At 43.7% G+C, this 19,083-nt stretch overlaps 1 protein-coding gene across 5 annotated transcripts in view; it reads right to left on the bottom strand.

Annotated features, from left to right (window-relative positions):
* The window catches only part of ctnnd2a (catenin (cadherin-associated protein), delta 2a), a 287,423-nt gene that overhangs the window by 66,871 nt on the left and 201,469 nt on the right, over nucleotides 1-19,083 (bottom strand). For all 5 annotated transcript variants that reach the window (XM_048266125.1, XM_048266123.1, XM_048266126.1 and 2 more), the window contains 2 exons: nucleotides 16,541-16,754; nucleotides 5,150-5,333 (listed from right to left, as the gene is read on the bottom strand). In XM_048266125.1, the coding sequence (XP_048122082.1) occupies nucleotides 5,150-5,333; nucleotides 16,541-16,754 (398 nt within the window). The remainder of the gene's footprint in view (nucleotides 1-5,149; nucleotides 5,334-16,540; nucleotides 16,755-19,083) is intronic.

Genomic DNA, 19,083 nt, shown 5'->3' with positions numbered 1-19,083 from the left:
TCTATCTATCTATCTATCATCTATCTAAAGTCACTACCAGAGATGTGACATCCGGCTTCAGAAAGTAAAAGTCCTACTATGTATGGGTTCTACCTGAAATAGGTGATCACTCATCAGCTCATCTACCTGACTGGTTGAACTAATAAGAATCATCTGGTTTAGTGACTAGTGATTAGTGGGTTTTACCCTGAAGCCGCAGTTTTCCCCATCTCTGTTCACTACACTCACAATACCCACCAACCTGTCTCACGATACTGTCACCACATTCACCACACTCCATGGCAGTCTTGTCACACAAAGACGCTGCACTCGCAACACACAGTGTACTCGCGCTACTATCACCAATCTTCTGAGCTTTCATCGTTCATCGTCACAGGTATACTATACTCACATGCTACGCTACGCTATGCTCTTATAATACTCCCTACACTCTGGTCACCCTCGCACGGCCCTGAGCAGCTCTCTCTTTCTCTGAGCTCATTCCGGCTCGGCCCCAGCGCTGACAGGCTCCATTCATCAAGTCCGGCCTCCTCCACCCGCCGCCCCCCACCTCCACCTCCTGCGACCTGGCGGGCGGGCCGGCCAGTGGTCAGTGGACAGCCAGCCTGCCATCTCTTGGGTGACCTGCTGCTCACAGAGACTCACTACTGTGAGTGTGTCCAAAAGGAGGTGGTGGAGACAACAGAAGACTACCTCCCACCCCTTAAAAAAACCTCTGTGCACCATATCAATAGACTGAACTCAGTCATTGTACCTATCAATAATCTATCATTTCAGCTCTTAACAACAATAAATGACAGTGTTATCATGTGCCTACAGTAGCATTCATAGTGATAATCATCATCAAGGTGTCCAATAAAGTAAGTCTTTAACATGGATGTACATTGTTTACATCCATTCTGCTCCTGTCCAATGGTCTGCTCTGGATCCACCAGATCTAAATAAGGTGAGAATGCAGACTGTTCTACAATCTTGTTTAAGTGGATCCTGGGATATCCCTGATAGATGAACACACTGTTTTAGATGCATAGTAGAGCTGGCTCTGTGTATGGAAAGGAGAGCACCCACACTGGCCACATAGTGCAATGTTTTTTCAGAAGACAGTGGTTAACTCCAGAGCTTTCCAGTCATTTGGTTATTCTGCTACACTATGTCATGGAGAAAAATCCCCCACTTCCCAAGAAAAAGCCAGCATGACTTTGTGGGGATCTCATGAAGGATTGCGCTTTGTGGCTCTGAAAATGTCTCCCTGTTAGCGGGGATTTTCTCTCCTGTCAGGACCTGTGGTTTTGAGAAATTTGATTTCTCCTTCTCGGAAGTGATTTACAGACGCCGAGTGTCAGAGTCCCGTCGGGCGGCGGGGCTTCAATCTCAGAAACAGCGCTTCACTGATTTTCAATGGGTCCCTCGGATGTGCAGGGCTCACACTGCGAGTGAGGGAGAGGTGCACTGACAAATACTACACGCTCAAATTGAGACATTAACGATTGAAGCGTAATTCAGTCTTTGCCAGTTGTAATACGTCTAGATTTTCCACAGTTTTACACAGGAGACTTCAAAGCAGGCTAAGCCAAACACAGCATTCATCAAAGAAAACTAATGATTTTTCAGCCCAGATGCCTTGTACATGCCTGTCTGCCAGTGACACTTGTGTCTCTCAGTAATTTGTGCAATATAAACTACATTTCTTCCAACAAAGTTTTCAGTGCCACAATGTCTGTGTAAATAGACATTAAAGCAGCCAATCGAATGCTATATTTTTTGGACGAAACACTTGTAGTCATACATTAAGCAAAAACCCTGTAATTGCTCAAAATGTTATCCATGAATGTGCTACCACCCACAGAAGGGAGTGCTCATAGTTCTGACCAGAAATAATGTCCATGAAGTTACAGTTTTTCTCAGCTTTGGTGCTTTTCTCAGATCAGAATGAAAATTCTCATAACTAATAGTTCAACCTCCACAACATTTAGTCATTTGTGCACATCATAGTAGAAATTACAGATGCTTTTGGACATGTATCAGTTGCTTTCGTACAATTCTCTGCTGTTTTATAACATTATCATTTGTTTATGTCATGTCAGTCAAAATGAACTATACTTATGGATGCTGGTCATTACATTGGAGTCATTACATACAAAATTGTTGAACTAGTTATCAAATTCTGTCACAATGCAGTAGAATTGCAAAGAGCATATACAGTAAAAATGTGAAACGTATGAATTCAGTGTCTTATACTCACTTACTCCCCTAACTACAGCAATGTGTAACTTCACTGTAGTTTTCAAATGGCTGTACAAGTAGTGTATAGTGCTGTATTGAGCATGTTCAGGTAGTGTCACCGAGTTCTGACCTTTTTTTTGCATTGGAAAACACTGAGAGAATAAACTGTCATAATGAAAACATAACAAAGCCATTTGACTATCTTGTTCATAAACGATGGTGTCAAGACACTGGCAGTTTCATTGACATGAAGACTTGCTTTTGAGGAATGGACTATCCATTTTGAGCAAGTGACATACTTTTGCAGGTTATCCACTAGGTTTTGCAATTTGCACTAATTGTTTTGAGAAATGCACTAACTGCTGTGCAAATGTTAGTAGTGATGTGAGAAAAGCACCAAAGCGACTGAGAAAAACCTGCTAGGACCAGAGGCCAGAAGGTTCAAAGCCTTCTGCACCTTCTTCCCAAATCATGGCTGGGATAAACCAATGTGCATGCTCATCATTCCCTGGTATAGACCACTTTCCTCGTATTGACACTATTTAATGAGATTGAGAAGGTCCTGAACTGTACAGCAGCCAGTTGCACCCTGTGACCCACTGCACCATGTGTGTGAATCAACCATGACGTTGATTCCCAATAGGTCTATTAACTATTATTGTGATGACTGGAACCAAGGAAAGAACTCCAACTGAGCTGCTAAACTGTGACTTGGCAAAATAATCCGGCTGTTGCGAAACCTCTGTAAATGACACATCTATTCCAGAATGGCTTAAAGGTTTTCCCATACACCACCGGTGCAATTAGCAGCCGTCCTGAGATTACATGGCCAAACGCTAATGCAGATGTTATTACCACTGCAGGTGGCAACATCATTTCCTGCTAACACCTGGAGCTCAGGTACTTCTGGAGCTGTGACTCAGCTTGCTCCTCCGAGTCCCTTTGATGGATAATTCAGGGCTACAGCAGAAGATGCTGGAGGATGTTGTCAACACACAACACAGCGAGCCAGGAAGGCTGTTCCTGCGCTATTCTTGCACCTGAATTGATAATTTTACACCACTTTCACCAGCGCTAACAACTAGGGCACAAACATATAATTTACTAGCGAGGATGTTTACAAGAAAGTTCAGGAAGTTTCATAATTGCTGGTTTAAATGAGGGCTTGTCTACTTTGCGTGCCCAGAGAGATGTGCTGGTACCCAAACAAATGTGCTCGGAGAGAAGATAAACTCCCACTTAAGTGTAGCTTTACACCGCACAGTTGCCATGGATACAAGACAGAGTAAAGTCTTAAGTGGGATGGATATTTGGCCCAGGAGAATCATTACTTTTTCTCCATTTCTGTTCTTTCGTGCTTTTTTTTCCTCTGTGATTTTTTTCATGCAGCTCTCGGCAGGAGGAACCTTATGCATAAATCATAATGCAGGGGGATTTTGCCGTCTTGATAAACGTCATTATGTGCGTTATTAAATGAATCATGCATGGCCGTTCTTTCCCATTCTTCTGTATTGTGTATGTGTGTGTGTGTGTGAGTGTGTGTGTGAGTGTGTGTGTGTGTGTGTGTGTGTGTGTGTGTGTGTGTGTGTGTGTGTGTGTGTGTGTGTGTTTGTGTACGGGTTAAGGGATAACTCTTCCACAATGAATCACTTCTTTATAGAAGCTGGGTGATGGATGCACATTAATGATTCAATCTCCTCCTGAAGAAGTCCTTGCGTGGCCAATCCCAGCTGGAGAGAGTGGAAGGGAGGAAAGTGGAATGTGGAGAAGATGCTTGTGGTTTAGGAGGAGTGTGAGTAGGAGTGAGAGGAGTGAGAGGAGTGAGTGACGTGTTTATAGCTCATGGACTTGTAGCACAAGCTCTTGCTAATACATAGACTGACACAGTAATCCTTGGCCTTCATTTAATCCACCCTTATCAGAGGAGTGACTCTCTCTCTCTCTCTCTCTCTCTCCATCTTCCTCTTTCTCCATCTCCCTCTATCTCATAGTGTCATGACGCCACACACACACACACACACACACACACACACACACACACACACACACACACACACACACACACACACACACACACCAAGTGTCAAACAGAGAGTTAGCTGCCACTGACGTTCTTCGCCGTCAGGGACAACCCCACTTGGAGATGACAACACTGTCAAAACGCAGCGCTTGTTGCGGCTGCCTAAAGAATGCCACACATTGACATTTCCACAGCACTGGTCCACAGCCCATGGATAGATGAACTCAACCTAGCCTCCTCTACACTGTAAGAGATGTGGGCAGGCCTCATTGAGTGCATGTGACCTTTAGATGACCTTTCACAGTCTAACATGGCAGGGATACACAGAGTGCAGTCGACAAATTGACAGGCTATAGACTATGTGAAGTAGGAGCGCTCAAATACAAAAACAAAAACAAACACACACACACACTCGGACACACACACACATGGATGCCTGTATACATGTATGTATGTGTAGTGCTCTTGCTTTCTATGTGTAGTGTGTGTACTGTATATATGCTCAAAACCTTACGCATACTCTCCCACTGCTCACACACATCTCTGCCTGTGCCCTATGCTGAAAAACATGAAATACAAACACAAACACTTACACCTCCCGATACACCAACACACACATACACACATCTTCACCCACCTACAGTACACACACCGGTATATGCCCTTTAATCCTGTTTCCTAGTCTGACAGCAACTGGTCCACCCATTGCTGTAGACACACACACACACACGCACACATACACATCTGTGTATGTACCCATTACCTTCCTCCCCACACATACATATAACACCAACACCAACACACACACACACACACACACACACACACACACACACACACACACACACACACACACACACACACACACACACACACACACACACACATCCTCCATGCGGTACTGACCTCAGGCAGCCGGTGGCGTTGCGCAGCACCTGTGAGGTGTGCAGCTGCAGCTTGCGGTCCTCCTGGTGCGGGGAGGCGTCCCAGGCTGAGTGGGGGATGATGACCGAGTTGGTAAGGACTGCCAGCGCGTCCTGGATAATGGGCATCTTCAGGGCGTCGCATGAGGACAGGTTCCACAGCACGCCACACACACACACACACACACACACACACACACACACACACACACACACACACACACACAGAAAATCACACACAAGGCATATCCATTATTTTAAATAACAAAATTCAACAATTAAAAATAGGACAGACACCAACAAAAGCAAAGTCGCAAGTATTCCAAGAAGGCTTAAGTATTCATTCATTATTCAGGTACTGTATGCCCTTGATTGAATCATTTTATGTTCATTATAACAACTATAAGAGCACAGCCGACATGCAGCCGGAAGTTCTGGATCCACTTTTCAGACTTGGCCATGCTCAAGTCTAAGGTAAAGCATAAATAATGATTGTTGTAACAGCCATTTGTGTCCATTAGAAACCAGCGAAGTCCATTGAAAGGGAGTACCAAGATGTGTATACATGCATCTGAACTTTACAACTCTTAAGCACTGTGTTGACAAAGCCCACATGTATTTTGGTACATCATTATGCCATACTTTATCAGCTTATCAGCTTCAACTTCTCAATAACATGTGGCGTCACTGCTGAAAAAACAGTGTTTTCACATTTACTGCAAAACTTATACTTGGTGTGGCACCATAAATCACTTGATTAGGTTACAATTTTCGTCTGCTAACTGATTATAAACAGCTTATTAGGCAGACACTGACAGCTAGCCCAAAAAAGATCTCTGAGCAGATACGGACACATTAGATTAATGTGAAGCAGGAATCCACAGTGAGTAAGACAACACTTACTGTGATGTAGAGGAAAACGTCAGGCAACAAACATATTTTGTTTTATTGTTTTGTTATTTCCTGCATGAAAAGTGTCTAGCTATCTCTGAACATTTTGATGTTTTCATTCTTTAAAAGCAACATTCTCAATAAACTATATTCTCTTTCTAATCAGATCTTCCTTTCAGAGCATGCATCCAGTGTAATGTGCACAGACACTTCTGATTCTAATTAATTAAAAATGCAAACAAAGGGAGAGACACACATATCTCTACAGGCTAAAATTAGAGATATCTATCAAAGTTTCATGTGCTACATACAGAGAAAGAGAGAGAGAGAGAGAGAGAGAGAGAGAAAGAAAGAGAGACGAACAGAGGCGTTGTGGTGCTATGAAATTAAAATGCATTCTTCATGGCTACAACAGCAAGCTATTTAAGTCCTCATCAGTGTTCCTTCTATGTTTGCCACTGACAAATGACAACCATTTGGAAATCATGCATTGCTAATGAACTGTTTGTTGACGACGGTAAGAGAACACCTTCAAACTGGTGACTGCTGAGAACCATCTCCAGAAGATGGAACGCATGAATTCTGACTGCCAAATGGCCTGACATGGATGCCAAGTGACAAGTTTTCTTTAGCAAAATGTTTCCAACAACCATCTGCATGTTAGCTTAAGGGACACAGCAATGGCCTTCTTTCCCATGTGGTTGGACAGTAAACAAACAAGGACAAAATGACCTGTCAGATAGCTCATCTTCCATGAAAGCTTGTACAACAACACAAATTTACTATAGATCAATGATATACAGATCATGTGACAGTTGTTGTGTGGGTGTAAGTATGGGATGTATGTTGATGTGTGTGTGTGTGTGTGTGTGTGTGTGTGTGTGTGTGTGTGTGTGCGTGTGTGTGTGTGTTTGTTTGTGTATACTGTGCTGGGGGTTGAGCAGCTGTTACTTGAACTCGGTGCTTATATGGCTTATACCCAACATTTCTCTGCCAGACTTTCCCACCATTCTCCTCCCCTCTCCCCTCCACACACACACACACACAAACATACAACACACACCCTGCTTCCGCTGATGAGCTTGCGACTGTCAGAAGGCTGAACAGATGTCTCTCTCCGACTGTGGCGAGCGCAGGACAGTTGTCGTCGCCATTGTCATCATCTCATTTGCAGCCCCATCAGTGTCGCGTCACCGTCCTAAAAGAAGCTAATTAGCGCGCGGTCACTGCAGGCCTGCCAGCCTAGTGGGCACTCTCACGGCCAAGACTCCACAGACGCGCGGCAACAAATGAGCACCTCCGCACGACTGCTGTGCTGTCGCAGCTCGGCCCCAGATGCTCTAACATTTCTCTGGCACCAGCAGAGCAAGCCCAGGACGCCATGTCCAGCTGTCTTTACTGCTGGGGAACACATACTTCTGGGGAATACTTACTTCTGTGACCCCTCACAATTTTGGGAACCAACTTCATATTCACATACTGATGAGGACCTAGTAGACCAGGAGAACTCATAGTCTTGGGATCTGATTTCATTGTTTTCTCTGGGGACTGTGTGCTCTTAATGACCACGGCTGGTTGGGGGCTTCGTGTCTGTGTCTGTTTGGGATGTAATATGTCAGGGGACAACATGTCTCTGGGGCCCTGAGACCACTGGGGACCATGTATTTCTGAAGCTCAGACACTGCTGAGGACCTCATACTTTGCTACTGAAACAACTGAAAGGTGCTTTGTGTACGTCTCCTTGCTCATGTCAGTGGAGGACATCAGAGGTGTGCATGATTTAGATTCTTGAGAATTAAAAGTGCACCAACATAATTAACTCACGCTTTCCCCTCTAACCTTCAATTCCCTGAAAGTAATTGGGACTTGGGCCAGAGATCTGAAAACCGACACCACATCTATGGGGAGTGCTTCTCTCTCTTTCTCTCTCTCTCTCTCTCTCTCTGTGTGTGTGTGTGCCAGAGAGAGAGAAAGATGTAGAAGTGCTTCCTCTGCCCCTGACTAAGCCAGACAGGGACCAGTATCGACTCATTTGCCAATTTCCTCCTCCACACACACACACACACACATGTACACATGCACACACACACATACACACCTTATAGGCAAAAATAGCTAATTATACTGATCCTGCCTCATCAATAGGCTGCCGGTCAGCACAGTCCAGCAAGCTCATTTGTCCTGACAAGGACCACTGCTGAAGAGAAAATATTTTGTTCCCAGTCTCATTAATGCCGAAAAAATCACTGATGTAGAAGAGGAATAATGACCGTCCAGTCGGCTGGCCACCCTCAGACCACATTGGGCTATTTCTGTTACCAAAACAACAAGATTTACTATGTATCTAAAGGCATTGATGAAGCCACAGTTTGGGATCCAGCTGCTGCATGTATAGTACACCTAACACATTGTATGGGAGACATATGGGAGTAGCAACCACACATTGTTTCCCATTAGAAAAAAGTGTGTATTTTCCTAATTAAGGAGCCATTCTACAAAAGTATGATGATTTGCTCCGAGGTATATTAGCAAACGAAATGGGCCTACTTAATTAAGTTAATCACACTCTTATCCCTCTCTACTTAGAGAAAGATATAATATGAACACACGGTAATGAGATTTTAACTTAACAATGCTGAGGAAGAATAAGGAAGACACAGGGCTGATTTCCAACCTCCCGCTACGAGGGAATAAATTGTCGCACAGTGCTGAAGGTACTGATTACTGCCAGAGTCGACTGGGAAAGCGACTCCGCCACATGACGGCTCTAGATAACAAGCTACATATCTGACATCCATAGTACAGAAACACATGCACACGCACACACACACACACACACACACACAAAGATAAGCAAGATACTGAAGAGAGGGAGGAGTGTCGACTGAGAGATCATGTGTAAGACGACATACATAAAGCTCATGACAGGCTGACTCAGGGAGATCAAAGCAGAAACCCCGTCGCTCAAAGACACACAGAGGAACGAGAATATCCTGGAACTCGGAAACGTATCGTGAGATAACCCATTTTTTCCCTCCTCAGAGATGGACCTGAAAATCATCCTCTTCCTCTTTTTTGCCTCATATGAAGGCTGTTGCAATTCTTGACCATAACATCAACTCCTTACACATGATCGACATTATGAAGACTAATGGTTACACTTTACTTGACAGTGTCAACATAAGAGTGACATGACACTATCATGAACATGTCATGAAGTCATAAACATTTATGACATAACGCTTCTGTTATTAAGTGACATTCAGTTTTTGTCATAACAAATTAAGATTAGGATTAGGGTTAGGGTTAGGGTTAGAGTTAGGGTTAGGGGTTAGGGTTAGATTTCATGTGTCAAGACAGTATCATGTGTTAACGACAGTCATGTCAATCTTATTTCAATATTGTCAAGTAAAGTGTTACCAGACTAACTTTAAAATATAATCTTTGCACTCTTAGTGCCAGTGCTAATGACCATCTGAAAAATAGGGATATCATATGCTTTGGTCCAATAACATTAATTAGAAGTAAAAGGAAAGGTTGAGATAACATACTGTATATGCAAGCTAGTGATGTAGTAACAACTGATAATTAAAATAAATTGATTCAAGACAATAATTACCGGTATGTAGTTTCTCACACGGCCATGATGGACAAGCTATGTCTACGGGCAGTGATTTGTAATCCTGACACTGGACAATAAACATGGAGGCGGTTAGGCCCCGAAGCACTTTTCTCCTCATGAGTGTGTGTGGTCTGTTTGAGCGTGGACAGGTTAGAGGGAGAGGACTGCCCAGGGAGGATGCTCCTGCTCATGAACAGACATGACTCAGCCTCTGAAACCCCCCGCAGGTACTGTAGGAGAAGGTTCTGGAACACACATGGGCCACAGCTGTGCCAGAAGAAGTCTGATGCGCTCCTGGGGCGACTGCTATCTGGGTCTTTCAAATCCCTGGCCTCATCCCCCCTGATTCCCCCTCTCTCTCTATCCCGTCACTCCTTTATCTCTCTCTCTCTCTCTCTCTCTCCTATCATCCTTATTACCTCCCTCTCTCTCTTCCATCATTCTTCTTACCTCCCTTTCCCTCCCTTCATCACTTCATTCTCTCTCTCTCTTTCTCCCTCCCTCCTCTGAGGGTATGACTCATGAAGGGAGGAATGGAGGAGGTGAAAGGACAGGATAAGAATGGGAGGGGAGGAGGGAGACTTGAAAGCCAAATGACGGCGACCTTGGGAAGTCGCACCGCTCTCGTTCTCGCTCCTCGTCAGCGGTGCGCCCCTTAATTCCATGGCCCGTGTGAAGTCATTTCTGGCTGATTACAAATGCGGTTATACAAGCCCTGCTGTGTGTGCCAGGAGAGCTAACGTGAGGAGAGGACTGTACTGCACTACATCTCCTCTTAAACACAATCTCATCTTTATGGCTTTATCTCGCCTGTGCTAACACTCCAACTTAATGCATTTACATTTAAGGTGAAGATTTTACGGCAGGCCATTTCAAGTAAAATATATGTACTTTACTAAACATTACCTGAAATTAGAAGAGTCCATTTTCATACTACTAGTTTATGATACAACATTCTTTAGGCACGGAGAGCAGCCAACAAAAAGATGGATCACAAGAATAGCTATAAAATGCATTAAGTCTTAAACAGAAATTAAGCTGGCTTGTCCCTTTCTAATGAGTGAAGGATCTCAACATGACTTCAACATGACAGTTCGACCACATCTCTGTGACCTTTCTTAACCCTTAATGTTTGGAGTCATCATTGTACCCAGAGGGGAGGACTACTCAGCACGTCTCTGGATTGAGCTCACAGCACGTGGATGGAGGTTTAGCTTAGCCAAGATGAGGACTATTAGTATCATTGTCTATAGTGACATCATAGCATTGTTAAGCACTCATCTGAGACAAAAAGCCATTGGAATGTATAGATGGCATTAATGTGCGTAAACATGCGTACTGCATATCCCAAGGACATTTGAAGCATGATAGGGAAAGCTATTAAGATAGTGGAAAGATACTTACATTATCATGTGATTAGAGTTAGCTTTTCTGTGTGCTTCTGAGTGGTCTCCCTCTCTCACTCTCTCTTGAGTGATCAGGCGATTTGATTGCTCTACTTCAGGGACCATTTCAATCACAGCCTTTCCGAGCCACTGAAGCTCAAGAGGATGGACTCTTAGCTCAAACACAGGCCAGGCTAATCACCAGCAATAGCAACACCAGACAAACCACACAACATTACTGACAAAAACACACACACACATTAGCATTGGCTCATTTAGCACATGGCTACCACAGGCGAGAAAACCAAATTACCCCCAGAGGGGAGCAGAAGGGTAGGCTACTATTTGCAGCCCCACAGAGACCCAGTACAGCAGTGGTGGTGTGGATGTCAAAGAGTTAAAATGTCAGATGAGTGCAGGCAGGCTGGCTGATGGTAAAATGTGTAATTTCCTAAGGTACTGCAGCCCGATTGGCTTCAGGTGAACATGTATTATTCAACAGTCTCTTTTTTTATTTCAAAAACTGATATGATGGTCTGATAACATCACAGTATAATATGTTCCCTAATTTTTTATTCATTCATTCAGTCAGTCAGTCGGTCGGTTTTCTATTGCCTATTTATTTATCCCCTCCATCCCCCCAACCAAAAAAGAAATGTGAAACTAAAATAACGATGAAGAGATAAGATCTCATCTTCCTCCATTTACACTGTGAGTGAATCGTCTTCCCCGAGCTAACACTCTAGCCTACCACCATGTTCCCCACTGCACACTGACGCTCAGTAAACAAACCCAGCAGCGGAGTAGATGCTAATTGCAATTGGTGCCTTTCAAGTAGAGCTGAGTTACTTTAGCATGAATGCTAGCCTCCCCCATACACAGTCCCTCAGTACAACAGCAGCGGGTGTGGGGAGAGAGTAATGAAATCTAAACAAGCGCTATTTCTGCCAGCGAATTTGTCGGCGTCTCAGGAGAGCCTGAGCCTGTCGTCTCCATCGCCACTGTTCGCTGGGAGAGCTTGTGTGCCTCGCGAGCTTAGATTCCTGTCTGATTCGGCTCCATCTGCTAGCTGTGGTCACGTGACAGTAGAGGCAGACTGTGTCCCTCTGCGACTCCCTCTCTCAGCTAGGAGACAAGTCCAGAACAGAAGGACCTGGGCCTGGGCTAGTGCTGATCAGGGTCTGGTGAACTCCACAATCATCCACTATACCTATACAATCTGCACATTCTTTATTGAAATAAATAGCTTGGTCTCTCTCTCTCCCACTCCTGGTATATTTCCCCTACTGTATGTGTGTGTGTGTGTGTGTGTGTGTGTGTGTGTGTGTGTGTGTGTGTGTGTGTGTGTGTGTGTGTGTGTGTGTGTGTGTGTGTGTGTGTGTGTGTGTGTGTGTGTGTGTGTGTGTGTGTGTAGTATGTGTGTGTGTGTGTGTAGTGAGTATGTGAGTACTGTATGCAACAGTGTCATGTACTGGCTGTCTCTGCACTAACCAGGCTGTCATCCCTCTTCTTCCTTTTCCTCTCCTCTTCTCCTTTTCCTCTTCTCTTCTCCTTTTCCTCTTCTCTTCTCCTTTTCCTCTTCTCTTCTCCTTTTCCTCTCCTCTTCTCCTTTTCCTCTTCTCTTCTCCTTTTCCTCTCCTCTTCTCCTTTCATCACATCTTCTCCTCTGCTCTCGTATTTTCTCTCTTTAATTCCCCTTCAGTCTCTTCATCTCTCTCCTTTCTTCTCCTCTCCTCTCCATCCCTCTGGTGTGCACTCGACACCTCTCCTCTATCTTCTCCTCTCCTCCCCTTCACTTCTTTTCTTTTCTCCCCTTTCCTCTTCCCTCATCCCCCTCTTTTTTGTGTTCTTCTGAGTTACTGAGTCTGCTCATGCGTACACACACACACACACACACACACACACACACACACTTTACTTAGCCCCCCCTCTGCCACCTGACAGAGACACAGTAAGAACAGCTCACAGGTCCCTGATTAATCAGAGGCAGGAGCCACTCATAAGGAGCCCGTGCTGCACTTACTTTTTAATTTATATGTTAATCTGCTCTCAGATAGACAAGTGATACAGACAGACTCCTCCTCAATGCATTCATCCCATTTCCCCTCTATCTCTTCTGTACTCTACCTCTCTCATCCCCCCGCCCTCTCTCCCTTATTTGAGGGTAAAAAAAAAACAGGAGGCTCATATTTTAACCTTGAGTTATAACCGCAGGGATTGGTGGCATTTATTTTTATAGATTTATTTTATAGATTTATTTTTATGCAAGAAAAGAATGCTTTTCATAAATCACCCTTGCAAGGGAGGGGTGGGGGGACGAGGAGTCAAAATCAACATGGCAAAAGCAAAACACAACACTGATTGCTTTCTGGACACAAGTTAACAGCTGTTAATGCATTTCCAAACACTATATCTAAAGGCTGTTCTGCATTACAAAATGTATGTAAAATGTAATCCAAAGTAACAGTAGACACTGCAGGAATGTACTGAACATGGGCTGAAATGGAATTTAGGAAATATAATCCAATACTCTTAAAATGCAAATATAAATGTGCCAAAGGTTTATAACAAATATACTGCCATGGAGTAATGATAAGAAACCTGCTGGCAGATGAATAAAACATGTACACACATACAAACAAAAGTTCATAAACATCTACACCCACAAACACTCATGTACACACACAGACACACACACACACACACACACACACACACACACACACACACACAGACAGACAGACACACACACACACACACACACAGACACACACACACACACACACACACACACACACACACACACACACACACACTCATTCATGTCTGTTTGTGATGAATTTGTCCTTCATCACATTGCTCTTCAGGGTAATTTATAACCATCATAGTCGTCCAAGCTACAGCTGGTTGGGTGGAGACTACCTGACCCACAACAATATGTGATTATGAAAGAGTGTGTATGTGTGTGTGTGTGTGTGCGTCTATTGTATGTGTGGTCTCTGTGTGTGCATGAGTGGATTTGGACATGCTTGTGTGAGTGTGTGAGTGGTGAGTGTATTATGTGTGTGTGTGTGTGTGTGTGTGTGTGTGTGTGGGGGGGGGTGGTGGTGGTGTAGTAAAAGGTCCTCTTTCTGGTGAGTGTAAAGGGCAGGCTGGACATGAGGGGGTGTCTGTGTTGCTCTTTATCTTCCTGCCATGTTCCTGTGACAACGATGCCTTCCTTCAGAGCTAAGGGCCGTGTGGAGGGAATACTAATTACTTACACCCCGTCTCTCTCTCTCACCCACACACACACACACACACACACACACACACATTAACTGTGCACTGTGCGAACACTCTAACTCTCTAACACACACACTCTGGGCATACACACTACCAGCCACACTGTCCTCACACACACTGTCTGCACACACACACACACACACACAACTACACACTCCATTTGGCACATCATTATGATGTCCTGGGATATTCTACATTCAAATGCTCTGGCTTTGTGAACAGAGTTCCACTTTAACCTCTCGCTTTTAAGGCTTCCATCTAAAAAGATGTGAGTCATTATCAAATATGGGGAGGATGTCTTAGATTCAGCAGTAATTCTACTTCAGAACCGCCTCCATTCACCCCCTTCTTCTCTTCCTCTCTCATTCTCTCTCATTCTTGCTTTCTCTCACCCACAAAGCTCCCATTCTCTCACCTTCCCCCTATCCTCTCTCTCCCACTCCCACAACCAGGCTGAGGTCCCTTATTAGCGCTAGTCTGACAGCATAAGCCAAAGGACAGGGAGGCCCATGCAAAGACAAAATCTACACACACCCACATCAAAACCCACACACACACACTCCACATGGTAGACACATGGTAGGTGTATGCAGAGGAGACAGACACCCTACAGTGTTGACAGAGGGGAGAGATGGACCCATCAGTCAAACACCAGTCCAGCCTGAGCAGAGGTCAAACGTACGGACCAAGAGTTGACGTGTAGTGTGACACCCTTCGAGTCCCTTTAAGCCAGAGTGTGATGCTGCATGCTTCCATGGGTATTACATATACTGTTAGGTGCAATGATTCTACCTCATATTCCTCATTATTGACAGGATATTTGTTGATAGCTTAGTAAAAACAAATCACTATAAAGTAGGACTGTTTCCTTGTTGCTGTAATAAACTTCATAAACCAGAATCTGCACCTAATATATCTTTAAGGAGGAACTGTAAGGCGGCATGTAAGTATGGAAACCTTAACTGCAATACAACTTAGAATAGAAACCAGATACAATATAAAAAAGTCTCCACATCGCAAAACTTGGATGTCCATGTGTTTGTCTCCTATCAGCCTCTCTGGCTCCCAGCCCACTGCCCAGCCTGAGTGATGGGGCCTCTGCTGCAGCCTCTCCTCAGCTTGGAGCCCCAGAGGACCAGCCTTGACTCTTCAGCGTGATACTAATGAACGCGCGATGATTCATGCGCTTGCGTGGCGTCTCTCTGCGTCTCGACTCTGGCACGGCCCACATGTTTATGCACTCTGCTGTGAGAGGGAAGCACACTGCGCTGTACACACAGTGCTGCTCACTAAACAGCACAATATTTATCAACAGCGAATCCTTCAAGAGAGATTGAGGAGCAAAAATAGTCCCCCATAGAGTAGTGTGCAGCGCTCATAGAGAAGCAAGGACAAACTGTATGTACAAACAGAGTTAGCAACTATGTACGGACGTAGCTATTCACTTAAAGTTGGGCAAGACAAATAGATGTAATAGAATCAAACCATATCAAGTGCACCATATGTACCCTTACAGACATTTGTTCATATTGTTCAAATATGAAATTTGTTCATAATTTCACATGCAAATTAGGTTTCTGGCAAACAGTTGTGGTTAACTTTTGGCAATGTTGCAGCAAATTTGCAGCAATGTAATATGCAAATTAGGTTTGTAACCAGAAGTTCATTGGAAGTTTGCCATTATTGGCTAAGTGTGGTGGCAAATCACTGGCGAACACATTTGCCACTAGTGCCAAACTTTTCATTGTTGCCAGAACTTTGCTGCAAGTTTGCCTCTAGCGGCCAATATTGGCAAACTTCTGGCAATATTTTCTAGTAAACTCATCACCCACAAGTTTGTTGCAAATCTGCCGCAAACATTTCATTTTTGTAAGGGTAGTGTTGCATGTAGACTCTTCACAGATTAAAGGAATCAGGCAATCAATATTTCATTGCTTTCATTTTTCCCTTTGATATAAATCATTCATTTACACAATTGCACAATATAGATTATAAGTGCAAGCAACACCAAGGTTATGTCTTCATGTCAAAAAGTTCTAATAAAAGAAGTACCATTGTAGCAGATTGCTATGATCAAAACACTCCTATTTATGCTTGTCTTGAATTTCCACATCTCTATCTCTGTCAGTGTTACCACCGTGTATGAAGTATAAGTATATAGCCCACAGGTAAATTTCGCCATTTGCCTTACCTGTGACCAGCTCTTTGACCTCCACGTCGGAGGTCTTCCGCAGCAGTCGCACCAGGGCAGGGATGCCTCCGCAGTTCTTGAAGGCGATCTTGTTGTCATCGTTGGCCTTGCCGTAGACCAGGTTCCTCAGAGCACCGCAGGCGCTTCGGTGGACCTCAGGCATCCGGTGGTCCAGTAGGTCCACCAGCAGCTGGATACCGCCCAGCCGTCGGATCTGTGACACACACACACACACACACACACACAGACATACACACACACACACATTTCATACAGACAGACACACATACATGCACAACACACACAAAACGGGAAAAAACAAAACACACAAAAAGATGTATTGATTAAAAAACATCATACTGTGTCATCATAACATGAATTAATATTAATATGATCTTCATATGGTAGTGATTATGAAACAGAGTGACACAAAGCCACTGATTTGGCAAACAGGTTTATGTTAACCCAAAACAAACACATTGGCAACATAACAATCATTTGTTTGGATATGTAGTCCAATTCAAACATGTTAATCTACAGAATGTTTCCTCTTCTGTTTACCTTCTGATTTATCTCCCCCTTTAACCGTAATCCACACCACATGAGCACAACCAATAAGTCATCTCGACTAAACGAGAACATAACTCACTGTGGGTTGCAGTTATAAAACAGCAAGAGAGGATTAAATCATAATTTTTCTATACGGCATCAGTTTGTCAAACCCAGGGAAAATATGTTGAGTACAAGACAAGATGGACACTGGGAACACTGCACAATAAATTGGGACTCTCTATTCGTATCCCCATGAAACAAGCCAAGGCAATCTGATCTGATCTCTGTTCAGTGATATAATAAATGGTGGATGCACACATGACAGCCAACTTGAAGGCCTTTGGGGACGTATTATCACAGCCACAGCGTATTTGTTTATCAGATGGGATGTTTGTTTTACTGTTTTCTTGTTTATTTCTTTATTTTTCGTTTCTCCTCTGAGATGAGAGTTCCTCAGAGACCCGTATGTGATCATGTCTCAAATCTCTCAGCACACTTACCCCTCGCATAGATTTAGTTAGTACGGAACCTTTCCTTATGAAACTGTCTGGAAAGTTAAGTTGGAGACAGACGGTCTTGACAGAATTATAATTCCTAGTATTATTACGAACGTTTCATAAAGAAGAAGCATACCATCTCCAATCTCTACCAAGATTCATCATTTAACATAAGGCACTCACAAACATTATCATTGTTATTGTTTCATATTCAGAAATGGAAGATGATGTGGGAATAGCAATATAAATTCTTACCAAAACATCTTTTTGTGACAGTTAAAATGTCATAGTGGATGATAGGATTAAGAGGCTTCATGAAAGAATAATTAGTAGTATTGCATACAAGTTAAAAGCAAACATTTGAAAACGTATTGTCACACAGACATGGATATCACACTAAATCAGTGGTCTAATGCGTATGTCTGTTTGTTGCAATTCATAAATCCAGCAAGTTTTCATTCTTGTCTTCTGTAGTGTGAAGGACAGCCATGCGCTCTGAAAGGTCATTCTGACGTTATCTGTTAGCTTTTAGCGAAGATGGGAGATGAAGCTCATTCTAGCTGTCAGACTCTTAAAATGTCTCGACTTCTGAAACTATCTGGACAACGATAAAGGGCAAGGAACTTCAGTCTCACCATCACTGAAGTATCTGAAATGTAGATCCATTGTGTGTGTGTGTGTGTGTGTGTGTGTGTGTGTGTGTGTGTGTGTGTGTGTGTGTGTGTGTGTGTGTGTGTGTGTGTGTGTGCGCGCATGACTACGTGCACCCAAATGCTTGTGAGGATATTTGCAGTAGATCTGATTGCATGTTCCATTTATCCAAAATATTCTGGAATGCAAAATCTAATAGAGTCGTTGAACGAGCTACTTCACACTCTTTAAAAAGAATCTAAACGAAACACATTCAGTAAATAACGACTTTGGTCAATTAAAGAGTCAAGTCTATCAAAGCCTTAATGCAAAACCTTGATTGAGCCACTGGGATTGCGAGCCATGCAATGTCATGCGTATTGATCGAAAGGCTTCCATCTCTCCAATGGCATCATTTGGCAGTGCTTAGCATTAACATGATATGACAGTACACCCCCTACATATATTTGGCACAGCGGCGTTGGCTTAGCGATGCTTGCATCTTGATCTTGATTCCCTTTCTGCCAACGGCCCTGATGTGCCAGCCTAACGCATGACCAGAGTCGGCATTAGCCGCAATGCTAACGCTGAAATGTGATCATCTGAGAGAGGATCGTTGGGAGTGGCGACAGTGCTGTGGCGTGTCTGTACACAAAGATACCGCAACCAATCGAGCAACTCCCTCTCCCTCCTCCCTCTCCATATGAAAGAGCTTTCCCAAGTGCTTTCTGTGTAAATCTTTTTGGGCTCAAACAAAGTTTACCACTGAGAACAGTCTCTGAAGACACATGAGAATGATTCTGTCTCTGTGTGGTAAAGAGAGAGGGGGAAAAAAACAGGTGCTAATCATTCTAACCTGCATAT

The sequence above is a fragment of the Alosa alosa genome, chromosome 16, assembly GCF_017589495.1.
Source record: "Alosa alosa isolate M-15738 ecotype Scorff River chromosome 16, AALO_Geno_1.1, whole genome shotgun sequence".
Classification (NCBI taxonomy): domain Eukaryota; kingdom Metazoa; phylum Chordata; class Actinopteri; order Clupeiformes; family Clupeidae; genus Alosa; species Alosa alosa.
The sequence above is the reverse complement of the archived record's forward strand: the minus strand, read 5'-3'. Positions and strand labels throughout refer to the sequence as shown.